Raw genomic sequence first — 22,893 nt, 5'->3', positions numbered from 1 at the left:
AGAAAGAAACCGTTTTGCGTTGCGTTTTGTAACCAAACCATAGTAATAATGTGTAAGCACCTTTAAAGTCTTAAACTCCGGTCAATAATAGGTTATTGTAAATTCAACCTTTATATATTTCATTTCCATGAAAGTTGGCGGCGAAATTTCATCTTGTGAATAGGTCTTAAATCGGATAACAAGTTCTTTTCAGGTGTAGAGAAACTTGCGTATGGTATGTTGATTTTTATAGTTTTACAAATCCATTAACATCTTCGAAAATAATTGTCTATTATGCTAAATTTTTAGTAAAAAATTGAAAGTATTTGTACCTGGAAATTTATTCACAAAAATTTTTATTCAATAAACTGTTAAAACATGCTTTATTTTTATTGTTGTTTTGAGGTTACGTCGCGAGTTTATTTTAAATGTCACTTGCATTAGAGGCGAATTTGTTTAAATTTATTTATTATTTTTTTACGTAAACTTTTAATTAGTAGTTTATTTACAAAGCCAAAAGTACTAATTATACATTTTTTCTTATTTTATTTATTCTTTATTGTTTCAAGTTCTTGTTTGGGTAGTGTTTGTTAGTGTTGAAATTTTGTTAGAACAATGTAACCATGTTAGATTTTACTTGAATTTTTTTCAAATTTACACTATTTTTTAATTAAATTCTGTATTTAATTTTGTGTCAAAAAATGTAGGACTAGTTTTTAAATTATTGCAATATACATTGTTCATTCAATGAAATTTTTTTCACTCTTACATTGAACTTTTTCATTTGTAAAAATATCTAGAAATTCATATTTAAATAAGCACATTTTTTCTTTGAAAGCATAACTCTTACATATTTCCGTAATTTTTTGAATTTTAACGTAAACAAAATATTTATTATGTCGTTCTTTGAAAGTGGCAAATTTGCAGCAAAGTTCTAAGTGCTGAAATTGTTTCTTATATTCTAAACCTTTAACTTTATTCGTAGTTAAGAATTTAAAATATCATTTCTTTTATCTAATTTATTTTCAACTCGTAAAAACGAAAATAAGTTTTTTTTTATTGGATGTTTTGATTCTTTTGCAATTTCCAAAATATTTTTTTATCATATATCATGTATAATTTTTCTTTATTTGAGGAGCAAGTTTTCAAAAGTTGATAAATTCATTTTAAAAAAAAATCGAGATAAATTTAATAATTTAAAGATCTCACAAATCGTCCTGTCACTGTTAAATTTAGAAATTAAAAAAATTTATTAACAACGAATTTTCTATTTAAAAACTTTTGACATAACCATGATGACCTGTAATTTTTATGTTTTTTATTAGAAAACATTACCAAAACCTTTAAATCACTTAATTATGTAAGTTTAATTAAAAACAACGTTTTAAATATAAAAACATTGTTATAATTATTAAATATTACAAATTTTGTATTTTAAAATTAACTGTAGTGGTTATGTGAAAAAAGTCATTTGTTTCAATTTCTCGAAATAAGAAATTATGGATATATATGGATAAATTTTGTAAGCTTGCTCCTCATTTATAATTTCTTGAATATATGAGTTTAATTTATTATTTTAGAAGAAAATTGATGTAAAATGTGATTTGTTTTTAGTAATTCATCAAAATGGTGAAAATAATGAAATCTGGGAAGGTGGTGCTCGTCCTGAGCGGGAGATACGCAGGACGAAAAGCCATCGTCATGAGGAATTTTGATGAAGGAACATCGGAGAAACAGTACGGTCACGCCATGGTGGCTGGTATTGACCGATATCCAAGAAAAGTACACAAACGTATGGGCAAAGGCAAACTTCATAAACGCTCCAAGATAAAGCCTTTCGTTAAGGTAAATATCACAATTTATTGCAGATATTTTGCGAGTACAACTCTTTCAAATTCCTCAAATTACTGGCTATTTACATTTTTCCTTCTTTTCATAACTTTTCTTCCCTTTTTCCAAAATTTATTTATTTTCAAAAAGAATATATCAGGGTTGCCACAAAAAATTTAATTTTATCTTTCCCTGATTTCCAGACAGAATTTTGACCTTTTCATTGACCCTGAAAAATATTCTCATATCCATTTGTTTATTATTTTTAAAAATATTCCTCTAAATCAATTATTTTTAATAATAATTAAATATATATTAAAAAATTCAATTAATTTCAAAAGAATTCGAATTAAAATTGTCCAAAAAAATTAATTTCCCGGAATTGTTAATGAAAAGTATTAAAAATTCAGATTTTCAAAGATTTTAATTTTAAACCTTTTCAAAATTCAATTCTTTTTAGAGTTTTTAACTTAAATTCTTCTCTAAATCAATTATTTTTAATAATTAAATATATATTAAAAAATTCAATTAATTTCAAAAGAATTGGAATTAAAATTTTCCAAGAAATTAATTTCGACAGTTAATGAAAAGTATTACAAATTCAGATTTTCAAAGATTTTAAATTTAAACCTATTTAAAATCTAATTATTTTTTAGAGTTTTCAAATTAAATTCTTTAAACGAATTATTTTTAATTCATCTACATTAAAAAGAACTTGAATTGAAATTTTTTATAAAATTAAATTTATTCAAAAGTCAAATTTTCTAAAATTTAAAATTAAAACCCTTTGAAATTGAATTATTTATAAAAATTGTAAACGCAACTCTTATAAAATTTAATTATTTTAAAAATTTTTAAGTAAAATGTTATGTCAATCAAAAAAGTCACAAACATTCAAGTCTGTTATGAATTCTCTAAATATTAAATTTTTTCCAGTACTTTAAACAAAATGACTTTTCCCTGATTTTCCTGATCTGTGGCAACCCTGTATATCTTTTTTAAATTTTGAACGAAATATTGTCTTAAATAATTTTGTGACAACATTGATCAAAGCTCAGAAATTACAATTTTTATAGTAGAAAGAATAACTATATAATCACTATAAAATAGACTTTTGTTTTCAATGTAAAAATAAATTGTTAAATTATAACAACTGGATTTAATTTCGAATAAATTTTGGGTAATAAATCTTTCTTATTTTAATACTGAAAAACGGGTTTGATAAGAAAATTTTTAAAGGATTTTCTTATCTTATAGTTTGTTCTAATTTGACTTATTTTTACTGTGTTAATTAAGTAAAATTATTACTAATTAAAACAAATTTTAAATGTTTGGTTTTAAATATTTTTCAAAATTTAGTTTTGAGGTAGATTTTTGTTTTTACATTTTTATGAATTTTGACAATAACAAAGTTGCCGCAGGTCAGGAAAATCTGACAAATTAGAAAATTTTATCCAAAGTAGTGGAAATATAGCAAATTTTTAGAAATGCTACAAAAATTCTGGTTTCTCGTGTCCTTAGAAAATATTCAAAACCTTAAATTATCCTTGAATTATCTTTTTCATTTTAAAAATTGAAAAAAGATACTTAAAGAGTTACAGTTTGCAATTTTTGTGAAAAAATTTAATTCTTGTATTTGAATTATTGAATTCTCGAATTACTTTTTAAAAATTATTAAAAAAAATAATTGATTTAGAGAAGAATTTTAGTTGAAAATTTCAAAACAATCGGAGCTCTGTTTTGTACAAATTTTCATTTTATGTATTTTCACTTAACTAAATTTTATGTAACAAAATATGCGAAAAAATGATTTTTCAAAATAATTTATTTAAAAACTTAATTATAGATTGAATTAATTTCAAATGTAACCCCATTTAGATTTCAATTTATCAAATCTTAATTCCTTTAAATTTCCATTAATAGAAGTATTAATATGCACTAATTTTGAGGCATATGATTATTTTTATTTCTACGAAATATTATTTAACAGAAATTCAATTTGAGTAATTTTTTATATTACATAACTTTCACTTATCAAGAATTTAATTGGACAAAATTTCTATTTAATACAATTTTTATTTGTCAGTATGCTGGAAATGTTATTGAATAGAATTTCTGTGGTCAAATTGTCATATAGGCAAATTTTCACCTTAATTACCGACATCTCAAACTTACAATAGTTTATTTAACCTTAAGACCAGAACTTTAAAGTTTATTAAATTTACTTAAAAACTCAGATATTCTGTTATTTCCTTCGTGTTATAAAATTGAATTAATTTTACCAAGTACAAACTTCTTTTACAGATTTTAAATTATAATCACTTGATGCCCACTCGATACACTGTGGATTTGCAGCTCGATAAAGTTGCACCCAAAGATTTGAAAGATCCAATGAAGAGGAAGAAGGTGCGATTCCAAACTCGAGTAAAATTTGAAGAAAGGTTTGTTTCACTTTTGACATCAATTTTAATTTATTTTGCTTAAGGGGATATCATAATAAATGCGATTTCTTCTTTGAAGTTCTATGTAAAAATCGCATCTACTTCGTTATCCTTTTAAGGCTCATTCATATTTCAATTTTTATATACTATTCTTTTTTTTCAATTTCATACATTGTCTTTTAACATCTTTTTATTAAAGTACAAAACAAAATTTCTCAGTTAAAGATAATTATTTAAATTTACTTTTCTTTTTGTTATAGGTACAAATCCGGAAAGAACAAGTGGTTTTTCCAAAAATTGAGGTTCTAATTTGTAACAAAATAAACAATTTTATCGAGTTATCGCAAACAATCTCTATTATTAATTCTCCTTTTTTATAAAATTGTGTTTATTAAAAAAAATGGCCACAATCAAATTGAATAGCTTTTTATTTCATCATAGATATAGTATAATTTTTACTGTTTACAAAGTTTTTCTTCTTCTTTCGAACAATATTATTTTATTACTGATGAGACATCAAATTGAAGTATACTAAAATTAAATATGCATTAAAAGTCTCTTACTATCTTTTTCTTAAGAAATAATAAATGAATAAATTTTTATAAAGTGATTTTTATTTAAGAAAATTTACTTACTTGATATTAGAGTAGGCACTTTAGTCTTGGTGAATCAAAAACTAAAAAGGATAAGTTTTTCTATTTTTATTTTAATTATTATATTTCAAGGGAAGTGTATATATAAATATTAATAAATAAAGTAATTCAAAATAATGAAACGAAGAAAGCAAGAATAATATTTGTCATCTTTTTTGTAGTTTAAGAAACACACCTTAAAAAATTAATTGTTTAATAGCACTTAGAGGGACTTTTTTATTTTTATAGTAAATAATACTACTAAACTACTCGTGAAATCTTTCTGCAAGATTTGGATCAAAATTTCTAAGTTAATTGTTTAAAAACAAATATTAACACTTTACCAAACATTTTTTTACAGTGAAACTATTTTTTTGAAAAATATGATAAAAATACTACAAAAAACATAATTGAATAATTTTTTCATAGGTCAATAGAAATTTTTAAAATCTCTTGTTTCGATAGAAATTAATTAACAATATTTGGCACATTTCATCTACACTATTAGTACAACGTTACTAAAAAGTTTCAATAAATTTGGTGAAGAAAAGTCCAAAACAGTCCAAAGACAATTTTAATAAAATTTTTCGAAAGAATACAATTATTTTTAAAAATATTAATTAAATTCGATTATTTTCAAGAATTTTAATATAAATTCAATTATTTTCGAGAATAATGATGAAATTCTTTTTAAAACAAAAAATTATTTTCAAAAATTGAGATAAAACTCTTCAAAACAATTCAACTATTTTGATGAATTGTAAAATTCTCCACAAGAATTGAATTATTTTCATAAATAAGAAAATTCTTCACAAGAATTAAAATATTTTCATATAAATATTAAAAGTCTTCAAAGTAATTCAATTATTTTTATAAATAATAAAGTGTTTCGGAGGAATTCAATTATTTTCAACAATTCTGATAAAATTCTTCGAAACAATTGAATTATTTTTATAAATTATAAAATTCTTGTCAAGAATTCAATTATTTTTGTTAACAATAAAATTCTTTTTAATACAATTTTAATAAAATTTTTCTAAACAATTCAATTGTTCACAACAGTTTTTAATAAAATTCTTTGTAAATTTCAATTACACGGAGAAAAAAAACTCTAATAAAATTGTTTAAAAGAATTTAATTTTCTATAATTAATTTTAATATAATTTAATAGAAAAATTATTAATTACAATTAATAATCTAATAATAAATTTTGATAACTTGAGAAAATTTTCATAAAATTTAATTATTACGTTCAAAATTTTTAGTAAAAATTATTAAAAAAAACTCCATTATTTTCAAGAAAATTAAAATAAATTCTTTAAAAGAATTAAATTATATTTTAAAGAATATTAATAAAAATCTTGCCAAGAATTTAATTTTTCTTGAATACAATTTTAATTACATTTTCTCGAAAGAATTTAATTATTGAAAAAAATATTGATAAAATTCTTGAAATGAAAATTCAATTATTTGCAAATTTTGCAAGAATTCATTGATTTTCAGTTCATTTTTTAGTGTTTTTAGCCTAAAAACAAAAATTTTTTTTCAAAAAAATGCTTCTAAAATTATGAAAATCAATTTTTTCATTTGGCAATTTTTTTTATGGATTCAAAAACATTATCTACAAAATTACGCATGGATTTCAGAATCCACCAATATTTGAATTAGAATTCTACGAAAAAACATTTCAATATTCTGATGACTAAAGTTCTATCAAATAAAACTTCTAACAATTTTTTCAGGGTGGCCACTAAAAGTTAGAAAAAAAATTCCAGGCGAATTCCCGGTTTTCCAGGCTAATATATATTTTTTCCCGGTTAGTTACACAGGCCTGCAAAATTAGTTTCTTATGTTGTTTTGTCTACTAAACACGATCCCGGTCCTAAAATTGCCCTTCATTTCAGGATATTGAGAAAAGTAAGGGTAAAGAGACCAAAAAAGTTTTTTTTAGGGTTTACAACATTTTTTTTCTCTTTAAACTGGCGTGCTAGAGATTTCGACAAGGTTTTAAATTAAAGCTTAAAACGTGAATTTTAAGAATCAATGCAAAACACAAAAAAAGCAAGGATTTTGGAAAAAGTAGGGTTACAGACTCCAAATAAATTTTTTTCGTTATTTTTGATATCGGAATTGTTTCTAATGTAGTTTTGTCCACTGAACAAGATCCTGGATCCTAAAATTGACCATCACGTCAGGATTTTAAGAAAAGTGGGGTAAAGACTCCAAAAACGTGTTTTGAGGGTTTTCAGTATTTTTTTCTCTTTAACCTGACGCGCTAGAAATCTCTACATGCAGGGTAAACGCGCCAATTATTGCGATTTCTCCAATTACTGGGATTTTTGGGAAAATACTATTATTTACTATTATAGAATAATATAATATTTGAATAAGTTTGAAAAAATTATTTTCGACCTTAATTTCGACCTTAATAAAATTCTTTCGTAAAAAGTAAGTGGTGTCCCTGAAGAGGGCCGTTTATTCACAATCATCCATTCTTTTAATGCCATACCCGACTATCAAGTTTTAGGACAATTGGATCTATTTTCAAAAAAGTCGTCTGTTTTATTGGGCACATTTTGAAGTTTGAAAATCTAACATTGGATTCGTAATTTTTGTCGTGGGTCTTGTAGTGTAGGATTTAAGCTTTAAGGAAAATCCCTCATAAGAAGTGTGCAAAATATGTCAAAATTCAAATTTTTTTTCTCGCTTATTTTATTATAAAAGTTAAAAAGCCTTTTTGCATAATAAAAAGTATAATTTAAAGTATTAAAAACAATAAAAAAAAATTATATTTTTTATATTATGTTAGGCTGTAGAGGGCGTCAAAATCGATGCTTTTATTTTGAGGCGTTCCGCGGTTGCAGGTCTAGGGCCGTTCCTAGTGGTCTAAAATAAAAACCCAAAAGAACTTTTACAGTTGAGATACTAATCTAGTGGTTATAACAAAATTTACCTTAAAAAATCAAAATTAAAAAAAATGACACTACTTTTAACAAAAAAATTGAAAAATTACCTTTTTTTCTCCACAATTTTTTATTAAAAAAAGTATTAAAAAATTTTCTTTTTCAAATTCTTTAGGTATACCCACTAAAGAATATATTTTTTAACAATATGCAAAAAAAATTAGAAAGAAACATTCATCCGTTTACTCAGAATCCCTGCAAACGATTTAAAAAACAGCGTTTTGAGAAAAACGCAGTTAAAATTTAAGTACGATTTTTTCAGATTTATTGTTAACTAGCTGTCGTACCCGTCTTCGACGGGTTTTAGTTTCTACCAATACATTTAAGTTTCTACCAATCTGGAAAATCAGGAAATAGCTAGGGAATTTAATTTGACCGGAAAAAAATAATAATTAGTTACCATTATAGCTATTTTAGTAGGAAAATATTACTATTTGAATCAGTGTTTGAATTTTTGTTATCAAATTAGTTATTTTAACCAATTCAAATGCAGAGAAGAATATTTATCAATTTGTAGTACTTTAATTAATGTATTAAAAAAATTAAATTTTCCATACAGTTTTTGGAGTTATAGTAGAGTCTAATTGGAACTAATTGTATCGCAAGTAGACCCTACGTTACGACTGCTAAAACCTAACATAAGACCTAAATTTTAGGCTGAAAGTAGGGCTTAAATTTTGACTCGGGTCTGTTTTCATAAATATTATACATCAATAAAAATTGAAGTAAAAAGCAATTTTTTAAAAGCGAATTAATATAATGAAACTTTTTCTTAATTTGATAGGAAAATTCCCGGTTCGGCATATTCCCAGCTTTTTACAGTTTTTCCCGTTTGGTAGATACCCAGTTAAATGTATTAGTATAAACAGAAAACTGTACGACAGCAAGTAATACAATCTATATTTATATGAACTTAAGAAACAGTATTTTCATAAAATAAGTAAATTTTTATAGCCATTTGTAGATTTATTTATGGATAAAATCAAGTAAATTTAAATTTGACAAAAAAGAGATAAACCGTGAAAAGTTTGGACAAAGCAGGGAATTTTGTTAAACAAAAATAGACACCGTGTTAACTTTTGTCTTTACATTGCTCAAAACATCTCTTAAAGTTAAATCTAGAGTTAAAATGAAAAAACGTTTTAACATGTAAGTTTTTGCCTAGTGGCATAATATGCTTGTATTGTATCACAGGTGACTTACAATTCTTGACATCCTGCGAAATCATTTTAATCATAAAAACTTTCCATTTTCAATATTTCTGAACTTCTTGAAAATATTAGATTGATTTGATAAATAATTTTGAATTGCACTATTTTGACATCAAAATATTAATCAGAGACTCCAAAAATACTACTGAATTATACTTCATATAGTAATTAGTATCGATTTTTTGATATATTGAAAATTTTTTTATATTTCTTGTAGGATAGTATTTTTTGCAAAATTATGATAAAATCTGACTAAATAACATATAATATTCATTTTTAGAAAGTTTAAAAGCTATCCATTAAAAATTGTGAAATTTGGAAATTTTCCATTTTTCAAGTTTTTGAAAATATTTTTATATTTACATCTTAGTTGTAGAATAGTATTTTTTGAAAAATTATGCTAAAATGTGACCAAATAACATGTAATACTCAAATATAGAAAGTTTAAAAGCAATCCATAAAAAAATGTAAAATTTTGAAATTTTCGATTTTTTGAAAACATTTTTATACTTACATATTAGTTATAGGACTTTATTTTTTGCAAAGTTATGCTATAATGTGACTAAATAACATATAATACTCAAGTATATAAACTTCAAAAGCAATCCATGAAAAATAAAAAATTTTGAAATTTTCGATTTTTTGAATTTTTTGAAAAAATTGAATATCTCCCGTTCTAATTAATATTTTTTAAATCTGTAAATTTATAAACCTTCCTTGGGACAATACCTAATAACCTACCAAGTTGGACTTAAATCGATTCACATGTTTTTGTGTGATTGGGGTACAAAGTTTTTGTGACAGACAAACATACATACATACATACATACATACATACATACATACATTAAATTTTTTAAGAACATTTTTGGAATCTCTGATGTCCATAATAACTAATCATGTTAACATTTTGAAGTTTTAAGCAATGTACAGACAGACATCTGATTTTATTAATAAGGATTGGTTTTTATAAGAGCTTACCAAATTTTAATTTGCTATCCTAGGTCAATAAAGTAAGTTATAAGCTTCCTGATAAGCCTTTTCATGTTCGTCGCGAGCCTTTTTATTATCAAAAACCATACAAAATTGAGTAATTCAATGTATTTGTCAAAAAACATGAACTGATATTTATAATGATATCTCGCGAACCGAATAAGATTTTTTAACGTTTTTGGTCTTAAATTAAAGATAAGACTTAAAGGATCACATCTATATAAGTTTTAAATTTTGTCTACAATTTTCAAAAAATATGTCAGAGTTTAAAAAATTGTCAAAAAAACTTTAATTTTTTAATTTTCTTTTTCAAATTTATCGATTGTTAAAATCTTTGTGTAATTTCTTAAAATTTCGAATTTTATATTATTTAACATTGAATATTATAAGCTTTCTAACGGCAGATTTCTCAAGTTTCTTACATTATTTTTTTCAGGAATATCATGATTTAAAGATTGGTATGTTTTTGGGCCATGCGCGTGGAGCCACTCTGACGGTAGTGTGATTTACTATAACTTTTGATAGGAGCTAAATTTCGTCATAAAATTTAAAACCTTTATTCTAGAGATATTAAGGATTTTAAAAAAGCAAGAAAAAAAAATTCGAAGAAAAATTTTTTTCTCATGAGTAATCCCCCTTAATTTAAGACTATGTAGAAGTTTCTAGCACGTCAGGTTAATGAAAAAAATACTTAAAACCTTCAAAAACACGTTTTTTAGTGTCTTTATATAATAGATTTAGCGATTTTGTCTGTAAATGTCATAATTCCCGGTTTTTATTAAAAATCCCGGCTTTTTCCAGGCTTTTTCCCGGTGTATAAAATTCCAGGCTAATTCCCGGTTTTCCCGGTCAGTGGCCACCCTGTTTTTAGAGCCTATTCACGAGTCTCCATTAAAATAAAAGAAACTAGAGGTATGCAAAAAGTTCAAAACTCCATTGTGCTATTTTGAACTTTTCATTTTTTGAACCGAATACTCGAAAAAATTAGAAATTCATTGTTACTCCTTTGGTTTTCTTAAAAATTACCTACTTACTTTTTCTTTTATGTGAAAAAAATCAAACTCGAAAAAAGTATTCGTTTTTTAAAACTACAAAATTAATGAAAAAACAGGGTTATCTCTTATTTTTTAATATGGTTTGAAATAACTCAAATGAAATGAATGTACGCATAAATATAGCTTATAAATCACCATATTTTTACTCTGAAAAATTCACTACAGTACAGTATCTAAAGAAATGTTTAAAAAAATTGAAGTAAAAAACTTATTTTATTTATTAAAAAGGAAATGAAATGTCGATCATTGCCTATTGTCTCTTCTGATCGACATGACCAGTCCATTTATGGTACTGACTTACGATAAACGTTTTTTCCTATTATTGCCTTCAAATAAATGCAATTTTATCTGTAAACACAAAAAATTTTAAATTTTAAAGACTTGGAGAATGAACTTTAGACATCAAGTTACTGCATAAATTTTACGACATACATTTATATTTCAAAAAGAATTCTAAAAAATAAAAATTCCTTCAACTTGTCAATTTTCACTTTTGCTACTTTTATTTACATCTCGTTTTCAGATCATTCAGATTGACAACTGAAACATTTTATATTATAAAATATTTGTAATTAAATTAGGAAATATAAAAAGTTCATTTTTTAAAAAATTAACGTTAAGTTTTTAAAACAAGGACACAGAATATTCTGTAGCTGAAAATCTAGATTTTTAGATTTTTTTCTTAGTCACAATGCTTTTTAAAAATTAAAAGAAAAATCTAGAAATAACTGTTTTAGGTATAATGAATAAAAGTCATAACTTTACAAATCGTCATCAAGCTATATTTTTTACCTGAGCTTTTAGATCCACGTAATATTAATAATAATAAGTATTGTGACGTTTCTGTAAATAGATAACAAAGTATTCTCTTTATTTGCTTTCTGCCCATTGGTTGACCAATAGGCGTCATTGAGACTTCATTGAAACGAGTTTGCGAGAACGAGCTCTTGTTTCTGTGCGAATATTTGTATATTCAAACCATAAAACGTTTGGAATAAGAGATGTGTCTCTTAATAGGAGATACTCAGAGGCTCTCCTGAAACAAATTATAACAAATAATAACAATTCAATTAACTTCATGAATTATAAAATTTAATTATTTTGAATAATAAATAATGAAACTTACCATGAAACAATGACAGGAAAGAAAGGAGTCAGCACTAAATGTGTGACTAAAAACCAAATGATTCCCAATGCACTTCCCAGAATCATTCCACATAGCACTTGAGCTTTCGAATGATATTGTAGATAAATTCTACTGTACGCTACAAATACAGCTACAGTAATACAAAGAACTATTGTCAGCATACGCCAAAATTTTTGTGAGATTGTACTATTATTGTTATGGTGCAATCTGCAATTGTGAGACAAGGTTTTTACTTTATACGTCAATAATATTTTCTTAAATAATCCATCAATCCTAGTGACTGATAATTTATGATTATAGTGAAAAAAAACTGAATTTTAAAGATCGAAAAAATTACACACCTATTGAATTTATGTCGGAAACAATTCATTATTAAATAAAAAATTTGAAACATCTTACAATTTAAAAAAACGATCAACAATTTATAACATTGCAAAGTATTTACCTGACTAATACAAAAAGGACCATGTATGCTGTGAAAAACCATATAAATTGGGAATGAGACGATGGCATTCCATATTCGGAGTACAGAACTTCACGTCTCATAGGTCTAGCTTCGCAAATAGTATGTTTTAACAAAAAATTAACAACTTCATTTATTACCATTCCAATAAAAAATACAATCTGTAAAAATTTAATTTGTTTTTGTACTATTTTTTATCATACATACATAGTAATTTTAATATGAATGTGACTTACAGTATGTAGATCTCGTCTAAAAATTATCAAAGTGATAAAACCAGTCAATACGGCAAAGGGCATTAAACTAATAAGAGCTAAAAATTTTCCAAATCCATCACCTGAAAGTTACAAAATGTAAACAAATTATGATTAAAAAATATTTATGTAAAACAACATTTAGATAAAAATGGGTTTCATTCCTAGTTAAGTCTACATGAATAAGACGAATTTCTTTTTCCAAAAATTTATTTCACCGCATTAAAATAGTTTGCACACTTTGCACTCGATAATTAATTTTTAAAAAGTAGCTTTCAATCTAAAAAAAAAGTAGTAAAAAGCCACAAAAATTTTAATTTACTTTTCCCTGACTTGCAGATAGAATTTTGACTTTTCCCCTGATTGCGATAACAGACTTCACACGCGATACTTAATTTTTAAAAAGTAGCAAAAAGTATCTTTCAAACTAAAAAAAGTAGCTATCGAAAAATTAAACTTGACAACCAAAAAAACTCGTTTTAGACACTTTACAAAACTGACAAAAATTCCTCTATTTTATATGTTCCTAACTTTTTCCTAATTTTCATCAAAAAATATTTACTTCTTTCTTATCCTGCAAATAAATTGAATTCCTGCAACGAATTTTATTATTCATCGAAGAATTTCAATATTTATAAACATAATTAAATTCTTACGAAGAATTTTATAAAAATTTTTAAATAATTGATTTCTTTCGAATAATTTTATGCAAATTCTAATTTAAGTAATTGAATTCCCGAGAAATTTTTATTATATGATTCATGAAAAGAATTGAATTCTTATGAAGATTTTTATAAAAAATTTTTAAACAATTGATATTTTCGAAATTTTTTTTTTTAAAAAGCTATTCTAAATTAATTGAATTCCTGTGGAAATTTTAATATTTATGAAAATAATTGAATTTTGGATAAATTTTATTAATTTTTTTTAAATAATTGAATTCTTTTGCGAAACTTCATGTAAATACTAGATATTGAAAATAATTGAATTTCGAATATTTTTTGAAAATAATCAAATTTTACAAAGAATTCTATTAAAATTTTTGACAATAATTCAATGCCAGTGTGGAATTTTATTAAATTTTTTTGAAAATAATTGAATTCTTGCGAACGATTTTATTAGAATTTTTTAAAATAATTCAATTTCCAAGAAGAAATTTATTACTTTTAAAAATAATTGAATTCTTATGATGAATATTGTTATTTATGAAAATAATTGAATTATTGCGAAAAATTTTATTAAAATGTTTAAAAAGAATTGATTTTCTGTGAGAAAAAAGTTATTTTTGAAAATAATTAATTTTTTTGAAATATAATAAATATTATATGAATATTTTATTTTAAATAATTGAATACATTTGGAAAACTTTATATTTGTGAAAATAATTGAATTTTTCTATTAATTAATTTAAACAGTATTAAAAATAATATAAATTTTTCGAGGAGTTTTATTAATAGTGGAAATAATTGAATTGAATTTTTAATTACGCCACCCAAATGCAAGAGCCTGAAAATTAGACAGTTTCTATAACATTCTTCTTTTACACTCTAACTTCAACCATTAAAAATCACTCGACTCTAGATTCTCTGCAATATTTTTTATCAAACAGCCTTCGACTTCTATTGGTTATTTCGATCCTATTTAAAGAATGTTATCTATTTTCAATTCTATCTTCTCCAGTGCCCCCGACATAGTCTCTGCACGATTTGAATAATAATTATCTAAATTCTTATACATGTGTGAACTTTCAAAACTCAGAAAAATTTAATAAATCATTCTTAATTTTATAAAATTAAATAATTCATGCCCATCATCAATCTTTATGATTGAGGTCTGTATAATTTGGCAAATAATGAAAAACTAAAAAAATAAACTAATTTCGAAATTCCAAACAATATATACAATAAATAATAAAATTTAATTTTTAAATTAAAGTTGAAAATAGATATACTGTCGAATGCCAGACAAACTTTAAAAATAATTTTGAAAGCATCAGAAATTTTTTAAGCTTCATGTAGGTATATTGTTGAGTTTTGAATTTAGTAGCATTTTAAAATTATTCTAGATAAAATCATCTGGCCAATCATTGTCATTTAAAACATGACCAAGACCACTTTTATATTGTGTTTATACATCTAAAAGGAAAACATAAAAGAATAATTCTTGCTATCCAAGACTTTTTATTTTTCATATTCTACTTTTCCATCTTTTATTATAGTTGTAACAACCACTTTCAAAAATGTCAAAATAGTTCTTGAAAGAACTAAAATTTTAAATAACAAAATATTTAACATTTTAGTTTTGAAAAGGACATGTACATGAAAAATAAAATCGTTAAGATCATATTAAAATATTGTACGATTTATTCATCTACAACTTAAAACTATAGATTTTATCATCATTTGCGTATTAAATTATCTACGACTCAATATTCTGTATTTATTGTATAGTTTCTGACACTTTAAGTAATTCGAAATTTTTAAAAACATCCTTTTTTACATGATAATATAATAATATTAATGTATGGCAATGATGAAATTTATAATATTTATTCATGAAAAGAAAATCTTCATGAGGATGAGCATGACGCAACGAACACAGCAGTTTAGAAAATAAATTTCAAAAATTATAAATTCAAATCAGTTATTATAATTATTATTATAATTAAAATGAAACTTTCAAGAGACTTATTTTCTTGTTTACAAAAAATTAATTTTTATTGGAATTTTATTTTGTAATTAACTATTAATACTTTTATCATTAAAAACTTCAGTAGTTTATTCTATTATAAATACACAAATAAATAATATTTTTGATGCTTCAAAAATTACTTTAAAAATATTTCTATATAAACAATTGAGGGCTCGGATCGAAGAACCGACGCTTGTAAACGCACAGAACATTGCGAAGCGTCGGTTCTTCGATCCGAGCCCTCAATTGAAAAAAAAGTTATAAAGTAGAAACAACCATTAACGAATCAAATAAATGTAGTAAACTATATTTTAAAAAATAATATTAATAATAAATAATAAATATATTTTAAGATATAAAACTTTCTCAAAGACAATATTTTGTTTCATTCAAATAATAAATTTTTTCCTGAATGGAACAAAATACTTGTTTAATGAAACAAAAAAAATTAGTTAACTGCAATACGTGCTTGGTTCATTCAAAAAAAATATTTAATTCAGGGGTGCCACAGGTCATGTATAGTAGCTTTAAGATTGAAAAAGTAGTAAAAAAATAGCTATAGAAAAATTAAACTTGACGACTCAATTTTTTCATAATTTTAAAAATTAAATTAGATTCAAAAATAAAATACTTTCTATCAAATAAATATTTAAAAACCTGGCATATTTATTTTTCCACGGGAAATAAAATACTTTAGCAATGATTTCAATGTAAAGTATTTTTTAAAATTAACTATTTCTAAAAATTACAACTGTAGGTAATTATTCTTTGAAAATTAATTATTTTTTTGTTTTAAAATTTTTAAATAAAGTTATTCAAAACTTCAACCATTTTATTTCAAAAAGAAAATTTTAACACTATTACAGTTTTGCAACAATTAAAATGTTTAAAGATTTCAATTTAAAAATCTTTTGAAATTTATTCATTTCCAAAATATTCTCACTATGACGCTTGTAATAATAAATTATTGTCTACAATTTTAATTGAAATTCAATTTTAAATCAATTCTTATTAGAAAGTTCTACGAGAATTCAATTATTTAAATACAAAAATTAATAATTTATTGAATAATTGAAAATTTCTTAAATAATTAAATTCTTACAAGAAATTTAATTTAAAATGTATTGAAAATAATGATTAAATTCTAATAAACAAATTATATCAAAATTTTTTAAAACAATTTAATTCTTTTAAAGAATTTTAATAAAATATTTAAGAATAATTTCATTTTTTTCTAGTTTATTTAAAATTGTATTTGTATTAAAAGTAATTGGAATCCTGCGATGAGTTTTTAACTTATTTATGAAAATAATTGAATCCTTGCAACGAATTTTATTAAAATTTTTCCAAATAATTGAATTTCTGAGAAGAATAAATTTTATAAAAGTCTTTTTTAAATAATTGATTTTTTAATTTAATGAAAATTGTATTTTAAATAATTTAAATCTTGTGAAGATTTTATTATTAACAACAGAATATTTGCAAAAAATTTTATAAAAAATTTTTTGAATAATTTTTAAAAAACTGTATTAATAAATTTGATAATTTATTGAAATTTTGTAAAATTGAATTGCAAATAATTTTGATCTTTTCTTATCGGAAGAAGGGAAAAAGTAAAAATTCTATCTGAAAGTCAGGAAAAAGCATGAGGAGATAAAAATAAAGTACTGAATATAAAGTGATAATTTAAATGAAAAGTAAATTGAAAATTTTCTAGAACAAAAGATGAATAGTACTACAATATTCTGGAAATAAACATACACTTAAAATAAGATAGAATTGCTCATTTTTAATGTATGTATCAAAGATAAGAAATTTCAATAATATTGAATTATTAACAATCAGAAAGAAATGTTTTTTAAGCCGTCAATCTATATTTATGAAAATTCCATTATATCGAGTAGAGAAAAAACTTGTTGGAAATGTTTACTTATGCTAAAAGTACAAGAATATTTTGAAATTTTCTCATTTTTATAGACTTTTAGTACTTTATGGCTACCTTGTGAAACTCACCTTGCGGATACTCGACAAGTGTCAATGAAAGTGGAATCCAGTCTAAATTGTCGTTTGAAACTCCCAATTTGGATTTTATATCCAAAAAAGATTCGTTTTCTGGTGTTGCCATTTTATAATATCACCGATGCCGCGTGTGCGGTGACATGAATGAACTGTTTTCGCTCCTTTTTTTATTTAAATTGCTCACATATAGAAATAAGAGATTTAAATAAAATATTTATTTTTGCGGGAACACTTGTCTAACTAATAATGTTTAAAAATTATGTACAAATTCAACACAGACTTATGATAACGAAGACGACGTTTTTCGCATTTATTTTGCATTAATTGTTTGTTTTCTTTTACATTGATTGAATCTGAAGACAATTTATAAATTTTAGGAAAACATCTTCTATTTTGAACACGAAAGTAAGACGGAAATAGACTGTCACAACAAATTTATATAAGTGAATCAGGCTCTCCCCCTCCATCAAAGAGGAAGCAACTCACTAGATTGCCAATAGAGAGCAGTTGGATAGATTGTGAGGCAGTGTTTACATGCTTGCGTTCGAACGCTGCGTTTTGAAGGAGAAGATTTGTGTCGATGGTTCGGATTCAGATTTTGCAAAAAGTCCTTTTGTGCAGAGAAAAACTTGTTCGAAAATGATTGTTTACCAATTTCACGTCATTTAAACCAGGCAGTGCCGTTTCTCTTGGGCGACAACTGTTTGTCAAACATAATCTAGAAATTTCAGAGACCATCGAACACCGTTAAACTTATATATTCTTCATTATGCAGAATATATCAAATGATTATTCCCAACTTTTGAATTTCATTGAATATATAATTTAGTTTATTGAGGATTCGCGTATCTAGTCATTTCTAAATTTTATATTCGACATAATAAGCATTCGAACTTATGTTTTTGGTACAGACGGTCGCACCCCACACTTTATGAGTCATGACACTTACTGAAAACGACACTTTGCGAGACTTGACTGTACTAAGTTACGCATATTATTTTATAAATATAAATAACATTACATTTATAAGATAAAAAAATATGATTTTCCTTTTTTTTATTTTCATATTAAAAATTTTTTTTAGATAAAAGTAATCATCGTAATTGTGTTAAAATATATGTATTTATATTAATAAAAATAATAAATATAAATTATTTAAATAAATAAACTTAAATTCTCAATATTCTCTTGAAAAAATTAAATTACCCTAATTTCTTTGGTTATATTACCCCAACTTAAATTCTCGAAAATTTAAAAACACACCACTTCTGTCTCTGTTTGATCAACGCACAATAACTTCGCGAATGAGACGCATGAGATAGAAAAGGGCACAAATATATATTTGTCCTTTTCTAACTCATGCTTTGCGTTCGCGAAGTAGTTGTGCTACGGCCTTTAGACGTTCCGCACTAGCAAGTGTGGAATGAGCATAACGTGACTCCTTTCCGATCGGAGCGCCATTGGATTTATGAGAGAACTAAATTCATTGAAATCAATAGTCTCATCACTCTCCCAACCGTGATATCTCGTGACACCGGTATATGACCGTTGACCGGAGAATTTTGTATATATTTATGCATATAAAATCAGTGCCTTGCATCAACAAGTATTTTGGTCATTTTTTTAAAAAAATTGACAATCAAGTTAATAGTTATTATTCAACTCATAATAAGAAAATGAATCCTGGATTAAATTTAATTGCTGCTGCTTGTGAGGGAATGGGAATTGGGATCAATGGAAATTTACCCTGGCGTTTAAAGTAACTGAAATATAGTTTTTTTAAAAATTTTATTACTTGTCTTTAAAATTAGAAAGAAGAGAAAAAAGTTAAAAATTGTAATAAATTTCTTTTTTATAAAAAAAAAATTGATAAAAGATTAAGATATAAATGATTGCTATAGACATTGTCACTGAACATTTGCTTTACATTGTTAATAATTGAAGAACTGCGCTTTGTTTTTAGAAATATTTATAACATGATGTCTAAAATGTTTCTTTTTAAAAATAATAATTATATAGGTTTAAAAGAAAAATATTAAGAGTAGGGAGCGGTAAAATTTCAACCTTTGGACATTTCAGTTGTTAAGGAGCGGCAATTATTTTTCTGGCATTTAGGATCTAAATTTATTCTTTATTATTAAAATACGAAAAGAATTATTTTTGAACATTTTCGAAATTTTATTTTTTGAAAAAATTAAAATATTTCAATATCCATAATATTCAGAATTGTAAAGAAGGCAAATCAAAAGTCAAGGACATTTCGACTTTATTTTATTGCTATCTTAAACAATATTTGTAAATTCTTTTAACCCATTTTAATTATAAGCATAGTATATTTATACAGTTGCGGGGCGTATGACACTTTTAATTTTTATTTGAAATAAATAATTTTTTACACTTTTAACTATTTTTCTAAGAATATGAACCTCAATGCAGGTGAAAATAATGAAAATAAAAAATGTTGAAGGTATTGGAAAAAAATAATGTCAATTTTCACCATTTTTTTTACTAACACACTTTTTAGCGCCATATTAGATCCGCCATTGTGAATTTTAAAAATCTGATTCCAGATTCTTAATCAGCAACTCCAAAAATGCCCGAGTAACGATTTTCAAACCATATGAATGTCCAGGAATATCAATATTGACTTATTAACTTTAAGAGCGTTTTTCTCGAAAACTTTATTCAAAAAAATTGACCACCCATAAATAATAAAAATGTAGATGGGTTGAAATTTCACCGGTTCCTACTCATAAATAAATTTGTTACTTATTTTAATTTTTTAAGATTCAAATGCAGACATTCCAACTTCAAATAAAAAAATTTCACATTCTATAACCAAATTGAAAATTGGTTCTAACTGTTGATCACATCTAAATTACCCCTTTGCAAATTCATATTAAAAAATAAATAAGGTGCTTTCACATTTCTAATTTAAAATTAATGTTATAAATTATAGAAGTGAAATGGCATTTTTTACGAACATGACCAGCAATACTGAAGATTCAAATAAACAAAATGTCGTTCTTATGGGTAGAAGAACTTGGGAATGCATTCCAAAAAAATTTAGACCGTTAAAAAATAGGATAAATATGGTTTTAACATCACAAAAATTGCAAGTATAATTTTTTACTTTTATTATAATGCAACTTTAAAGTAATATTATCATTATATTATCATTTTACTCGTTCTAATTCTTAAATTAATAAATCAATTATCGGACATTAATTTATACTATATTTTTTAATAGGGATCTAGGTGATGAAGCAATCGTATGCCACAGTTTACAAAATGCAATTGATGAAATTGCTTCTTCTCCTTTGAAGGATAAAGTGGAAAAAGTTTGGGTCATTGGAGGTGGATCGGTTTACAAAGTACTAAATTTTTATAATTTTTATTTTAACGGTATAGTAAAGACTGATTGAATAATATGGATGGTTTAACATAATTCTGTGGTTTTAATGATTTTAAGGAAGCAATGAGTTCACCTAATTTTCATAAACTTTACTTGACGAGGGTAAAAAAACAATATGAATGCGATACATTCTTCCCATCTTTACCAAAGAATCTTGTACTTGTCGAGTAAGTACAATTATTATTATTGTTATTTTAGAAAAATTTTTAACTTCTAAATGAAATAATCGCTTGATTTTGAACAATATTTTTTCCTTAACCTTTAGAGGATCGGTAAATTTTCACAGATTTTAATAGTTTTTTATTTTAAAACATTTATAAGTAAGAAGTCAATTCAATAAAAAGATTCGTCAAAATAAATGGTGGCCACCCAGGCCGGCAACACTGCGAAAAATGAATTTTTGAAAAAATGACCAATGTTGTCCGCCATATTGGATACGCCATTTTAAATTTTGAAATTCTGTTTCGGATTTGGTGATCCCAAAACTTTTTAAATGTTATGTTTTAAGGCTTCTTTTGAAATTCTAAATTTTTGGCCATTTGAGTAGTGATGCCGACCCTCTAAAGGCTAATTCTAATTAAAAATTATATTAGTTTAAGAAAAGTTTTTTTTCAATCTCAAGTTTTATTCATTTTCTTTGTTATTCAGTGATCCAAATGTTCCTCAAGGAATACAAGAAGAAGGTGATATTCAATTTGAGTACGAAGTTTATAAAACAGAGCAATAAAATTTGTTTCCTGAAATTTTATCAGTATTCACAACTTAAAAAAAAATTTATATTGTTTTTTGAAGGAAATTTTTTTTTAAAATGATACTGTAAATTTTCGAAATATATTTTTTTAATAATAAATCCAAATCTTTAAAAAATTTTCTGACTATTTTTATTCAAATGTTTTCTTATTTTATTTCGCAATACCTACACTGAGAAAACTGGAGAGTCAAATTCAGAGGTTCAAAAAGTGTATGTTTCCTTTGCTTATGAAGAGAGTTGAATAGTCCTTCTAAAATAAATTTTGAATTGATAATGGAAATCTACTTGTATATTCTCTCCCATTATATCTGAGGGTTAAAAGTTGCGCAGAAAATGTGTACGATCTGATGCGCGCGAAATTATTTTTCTGACATTTTATGTATTTAATTTAGGGGTTAGGTTGCCATATTTATTCATTTCGCGCCGGATAAGGAAGGGATTTCTCAAGATGGTTAATTTGTCCCTCTGTTATAAACTCATTTTCCCTCCAAGAGAAATGGCACGAATATCTGTCAATGGTGTATTTGAACATTTAGATTGTTATCCAATACCTAACTCTCAAATATCAACGATTTGTCCCTCCAGATGTTTAGTCCAATAAACCAGTTTTCTCAGTGTACCTATAATAAAAAGCTTCTTAGCATTTGTTTATATTTATAATTATTGTGATTAATATTAAATAATTATTTTATGAAAATAATGTAAAGAAATTAAATAAATTTCGATTAAAATCCGACTGAAAATTCATTTTATTTACACTTGGAGTCATTCCAGTGAAAACCGTCTAAAACTGGTTGCTCGATGATTTTAAAAAATTCTGTAATTAATATATAATATTCTTCAATAAAATTGGAGTATATTTTAGTGGTTTATCCAAATCCTATATTTTACATTCTTTTAAATATTTTTTTTAATTTGTAACTGGTTATGCTGTCTAACATAACCCATTTAATTTTACGAAAACTCCGTATAAATCATTAAAAATAGATTATAAATACTGATTTTTACTTTTTAAATAAATATATTTTTGATAAATTCATCTAAATAAA

General features: G+C 24.5%; 3 protein-coding genes across 5 annotated transcripts; 2 read left to right on the top strand and 1 right to left on the bottom strand.

The window, feature by feature from the left end:
- The first annotated feature begins 57 nt into the window (after positions 1–57).
- On the top strand, positions 58–4,598 carry LOC122502926 (60S ribosomal protein L27). Its single transcript, XM_043613274.1, has 4 exons — positions 58–214; positions 1,594–1,824; positions 4,114–4,250; positions 4,511–4,598. Exons 2-4 carry the CDS (start codon positions 1,606–1,608, stop codon positions 4,557–4,559), a joined length of 405 nt encoding a protein of 134 aa, XP_043469209.1. The 5' UTR covers positions 58–214; positions 1,594–1,605; the 3' UTR covers positions 4,560–4,598.
- A 6,626-nt stretch (positions 4,599–11,224) lies between these two features.
- On the bottom strand, positions 11,225–18,149 carry LOC122502969 (dolichyldiphosphatase 1-like). Of its 3 annotated transcripts, XR_006301687.1 has the most exons (7): positions 17,673–18,149; positions 12,951–13,051; positions 12,697–12,875; positions 12,231–12,458; positions 11,897–12,140; positions 11,537–11,644; positions 11,225–11,452 (listed from the first exon to the last, which is right to left on the bottom strand). XR_006301687.1 is itself a non-coding variant. In XM_043613334.1 (5 exons), the coding sequence occupies exons 1-5, from the start codon at positions 17,782–17,784 to the stop codon at positions 12,011–12,013; spliced, it is 750 nt and encodes a 249-aa protein (XP_043469269.1). In that variant the 5' UTR covers positions 17,785–18,149; the 3' UTR covers positions 11,865–12,010. The 3 variants fall into 3 exon arrangements, 1 of the variants encoding a protein (XP_043469269.1); XR_006301686.1 differs by lacking the exon at positions 11,537–11,644; XM_043613334.1 differs by lacking the exons at positions 11,225–11,452; positions 11,537–11,644 and having other exon boundaries at positions 11,865–12,140.
- A 1,037-nt stretch (positions 18,150–19,186) lies between these two features.
- Positions 19,187–21,822, top strand: LOC122502921 (dihydrofolate reductase). The gene is made up of 5 exons (XM_043613259.1): positions 19,187–19,437; positions 20,638–20,793; positions 20,929–21,052; positions 21,151–21,260; positions 21,742–21,822. Exons 1-5 carry the CDS (start codon positions 19,220–19,222, stop codon positions 21,818–21,820), a joined length of 687 nt encoding a protein of 228 aa, XP_043469194.1. The 5' UTR covers positions 19,187–19,219; the 3' UTR covers positions 21,821–21,822.
- Positions 21,823–22,893: the final 1,071 nt, after the last annotated feature.

The sequence above is a fragment of the Leptopilina heterotoma genome, unplaced genomic scaffold, assembly GCF_015476425.1.
Source record: "Leptopilina heterotoma isolate Lh14 unplaced genomic scaffold, ASM1547642v1 Lhet_24, whole genome shotgun sequence".
Taxonomy (NCBI): Eukaryota; Metazoa; Arthropoda; class Insecta; order Hymenoptera; family Figitidae; genus Leptopilina; species Leptopilina heterotoma.
Note: the sequence above shows the minus strand (reverse complement) of the source record. Positions and strands in the feature narration are given on the sequence as shown.

Coding starts and splice junctions, on each gene's coding strand:
- LOC122502926 (XM_043613274.1), top strand. CDS start 1,606: ATGGTGAAAATAATGAAATCTGGGAAGGTGGTGCTCGTCCTGAGCGGG. Junction 1,825..4,113: donor AGATAAAGCCTTTCGTTAAG/GTAAATATCACA, acceptor CTTCTTTTACAG/ATTTTAAATTATAATCACTT. Junction 4,251..4,510: donor CGAGTAAAATTTGAAGAAAG/GTTTGTTTCACT, acceptor TTTTTGTTATAG/GTACAAATCCGGAAAGAACA.
- LOC122502969 (XM_043613334.1), bottom strand. CDS start 17,784: ATGGCAACACCAGAAAACGAATCTTTTTTGGATATAAAATCCAAATTG. Junction 12,459..12,696: donor GTCCTTTTTGTATTAGTCAG/GTAAATACTTTG, acceptor TCACAATTGCAG/ATTGCACCATAACAATAATA. Junction 12,141..12,230: donor TTTCCTGTCATTGTTTCATG/GTAAGTTTCATT, acceptor AATTTGTTTCAG/GAGAGCCTCTGAGTATCTCC.
- LOC122502921 (XM_043613259.1), top strand. CDS start 19,220: ATGACCGTTGACCGGAGAATTTTGTATATATTTATGCATATAAAATCA. Junction 20,794..20,928: donor GTTTTAACATCACAAAAATT/GCAAGTATAATT, acceptor ATTTTTTAATAG/GGATCTAGGTGATGAAGCAA. Junction 21,261..21,741: donor AAGAATCTTGTACTTGTCGA/GTAAGTACAATT, acceptor TTTGTTATTCAG/TGATCCAAATGTTCCTCAAG.